The 2900-nt window shown below is 49.4% G+C and overlaps 1 protein-coding gene across 1 annotated transcript in view; it reads left to right on the top strand.

Annotated features, from left to right (window-relative positions):
- Positions 1-1742: 1742 nt before the first annotated feature.
- ptprr (protein tyrosine phosphatase receptor type R) overlaps positions 1743-2900 on the top strand; it is a 26575-nt gene continuing 25417 nt past the window's right edge. The window contains exon 1 of the mRNA XM_062518649.1: positions 1743-1998. Within this exon, the coding sequence (XP_062374633.1) occupies positions 1837-1998 (162 nt within the window). The 5' untranslated portion in view covers positions 1743-1836. The remainder of the gene's footprint in view (positions 1999-2900) is intronic.

Raw genomic sequence — 2900 nt, 5'->3', positions numbered from 1 at the left:
GACATTTACTTTAAGTCACAACTTCCTTAGAAAACACTAGATAGCTAATCTATTTCTGCTTCCTTTGAAGACCAGTTAGATTTTGGTTTAGATTTGAATCTAAACATAAGATTGGTAACGCTTAGATCTGCAGTTTTTTTGCAGTGCAGATTTTGCTACCAAAGGCTGATGGTTCTGTGAGTGTTTTGTGAATGTTTAGAGGCTGCAGGCTTATGTACAGTATGTGTGATGTCTTTGGTCCATAAGAAGCTCTGCTTCTCCTCTCCGTATTATCTGATGCCTGCAGGTTGCTGTGCTGTTCTGCCAGTGTCTTCTTTTTTGTGTTTTATGAAGCTTCGCTCCGGGAGCCATTTCTATCTCAGAATCATTATCATTTCTCTTGCAAACGCTCTCTCTCTCTCTCTCTCTCTCTGGGAGTGTACATGTATATGTGTTTAGCTTTTTTTTAAGTGTGTCGTGGTGTGTGTGTTTATGTGTGTATATGTATGCGTGTGTGTGTGTGTGTGTGTGTGTGTGTGTGTGTGTCTGTGTGTGTTTTTGTCGTGGTGTGTGTGTGTGTGTACAGTATGTGTTCCTGCATATGCCTGTACATGTCTTTGTGGACACATTTGCTGCGAACGCTAGGCACTTTCATTTGTGTAACGAGCTCCTTGTACCAGAGCCCCATATGACCCCCCCCCCCCTGCCCACACACACACACACACACCCACCCTCCGCCCTCCTCCTACTCATCCCACTCCCCCCTCCATATCTCCAGCACTCCCCACCACCCCCACCCCCCCTGCCGCCCTACCGCCCCGTCCGCTCTGCCCCTCCACCCGCCCGTGTTGGTGGTGCGTGAGTCACCGCTCTAATTCGGTCCCCGCGGGCCGCGCGGTTCATCCAGAAGAGCGACGGCGGCCCACCATCCTCCTACCACCTGTTGCTGGAAGCGCACGGCCGCGCCGCGCCGGGCCCCCTCGGCTCCACTTAGCGCTATTACCATAATGACTCCAAATTTTTTAACTGCCGGCTGCAAAAACCTGCTATCTCTCTCTCTCTCTCTCTCTCTCTCTCTCTCTCTCTCTCTCTCTGGCTATCCACCGCGTTCTCCCAACATACACACAGGAAGAGAGAGAGAGAGAGAGAGAGAGGATGGAGAGCTGAAAAGTGGAGGGAAAAAAGTGGAGAAAAAAAGCCATCAGTGGTTGGAGAGATAAAAAAAAAAGAATAAATCCGCAAACGGCTGTGGAGAGAGAGAGAGAGAGAGAGAGAGAGAGAGAGAGAGAATAAGAGAGAGAGATGACAGAGGGAGTGAAGGACTGGATGAGTGCCAGGGCTTACTTTCCCGCTGTTTAAAAACAAATGGTGAGACCCAACACACCGCTCTCAACCTGGGCAGCCATTTTACACTGGGAGAACTGTCTCTGCGAAAAAGAAGAGAGCAATGATGGACAGAACGGAAAAAAACGAGCGAGGAAGAGAGTGACAAAATGAGAGTGACAGCTGCACTGCTTCAGGGCTGACGGAGACACCACGGGTGGAGGGGAGTGGGGAGGGGGCGTTTCCTGTTCTCGGTGGGAAACCCGACAAAGAAGCAGAAATTAAAGGCAAGGATGGTTAATGATAACGGAGACAGCTGTCAGGAAGGGGCGATGCCTTGAACTCTCTGCTGAAACAAAGAAAGAAACGGAACACACTGACGAAAAGTGAAGGTGTTCGGTTCTAGGAGGTGGGTGGGGGGGGCGCGCACAGGGGTTCAGGCATATTTTCATACCAGGTCTTCAGCACCCCCGTGGTACCCCCTACACAGACGAAGATGGTCAAGGTGCTCCCAGTGGAAACAGGGGCCTTTGGATGTCCGCAGACGACGCTTCGTTTGTGACCCCCCCACGCGTCTTAGAGGAGTCTGCTGACCGACAAGCGGTCACCGCGGGGGACCGAGGCCGAGGGCAGCACAAAATGGTGGACGAGGGAGGAGGAGCAGCTTGTCTGTACGTCTCCTGGTACGTCTGTCAGGTGAGGATTCTGGGAAGGCGTAACCGAAACGTTTGAACAGCGCTCCGGCCACTCAAGTCGCTCCGTCTGTCAAGCGTGGACTCAACTGACATCTGTCTACAGTACGTCTTTCACAGAGGTGGACACAGAGGATACATCCACCTGGTTTGTCTCTTTCACTCTGGGGTTTGTATGTGTAGGATCCATTATCTTCACTTGCTTGCTTCACTTTTAATGCTTTTTTTGTTTGTTTAAGAGACAAACATTTTGTTAAGATTTGCAAACACTATGAAGAAACAAAATGGAAATGTGCTTCATTTTATATCTATACGGTGATTGCAGTTCCAGTGAGATATTTCCTGAGTGCCACATGTGCCGGTAGAATCCCTAGATGGAGGCACCTCACTGGTTCCCAAGTGGGCATAGCCAAGACGTGCTCTCAGAGCCTTATCTGTGTTGTGTGTGTGTGTGTGTGTGTGTGTGTGTGTGTGTGTGTCTGTGTCTGTGTCTGTGTGTGTCTGTGTACAGTATGTGTGTGTATGTTTTCCTGCTGGCGGCATATTTCTGAGCAGACAGGTGTCAGTATAATTAGGACTCCAGAGCCGTCATAAACTCTTTTTTTGTATTTTTTTCTCACTCCATCAAGGTTGACTGCAATTAGTCTTGGAGTTCTGCGTGTTGCTCCAAGAGGGATGATTTGTTTCCATTGTTCAGCAGTTTATGTGCTTTTCTCGATTAATTGGTGTCTCCTTTACTGAGGCAAATGCAGCACTTGTGTACCTGCAGTGTGTGTGTGAGAGAGTTTGTTAGGGGTTGTGTGTGTGTGTGTATGTGTGTGAGTGTGTGTGTTAAAAAGAGAGGGAGGGAGAGAGAAAGAGAGAGAGAGAGAGAGAGAGCGTGGGTGTGCACCAGTGTTTCTTTGG

This window comes from Sardina pilchardus, chromosome 17 (genome assembly GCF_963854185.1).
Source record: "Sardina pilchardus chromosome 17, fSarPil1.1, whole genome shotgun sequence".
NCBI classification, from domain to species: Eukaryota; Metazoa; Chordata; class Actinopteri; order Clupeiformes; family Clupeidae; genus Sardina; species Sardina pilchardus.
Note: the sequence above shows the minus strand (reverse complement) of the source record. Positions and strands in the feature narration are given on the sequence as shown.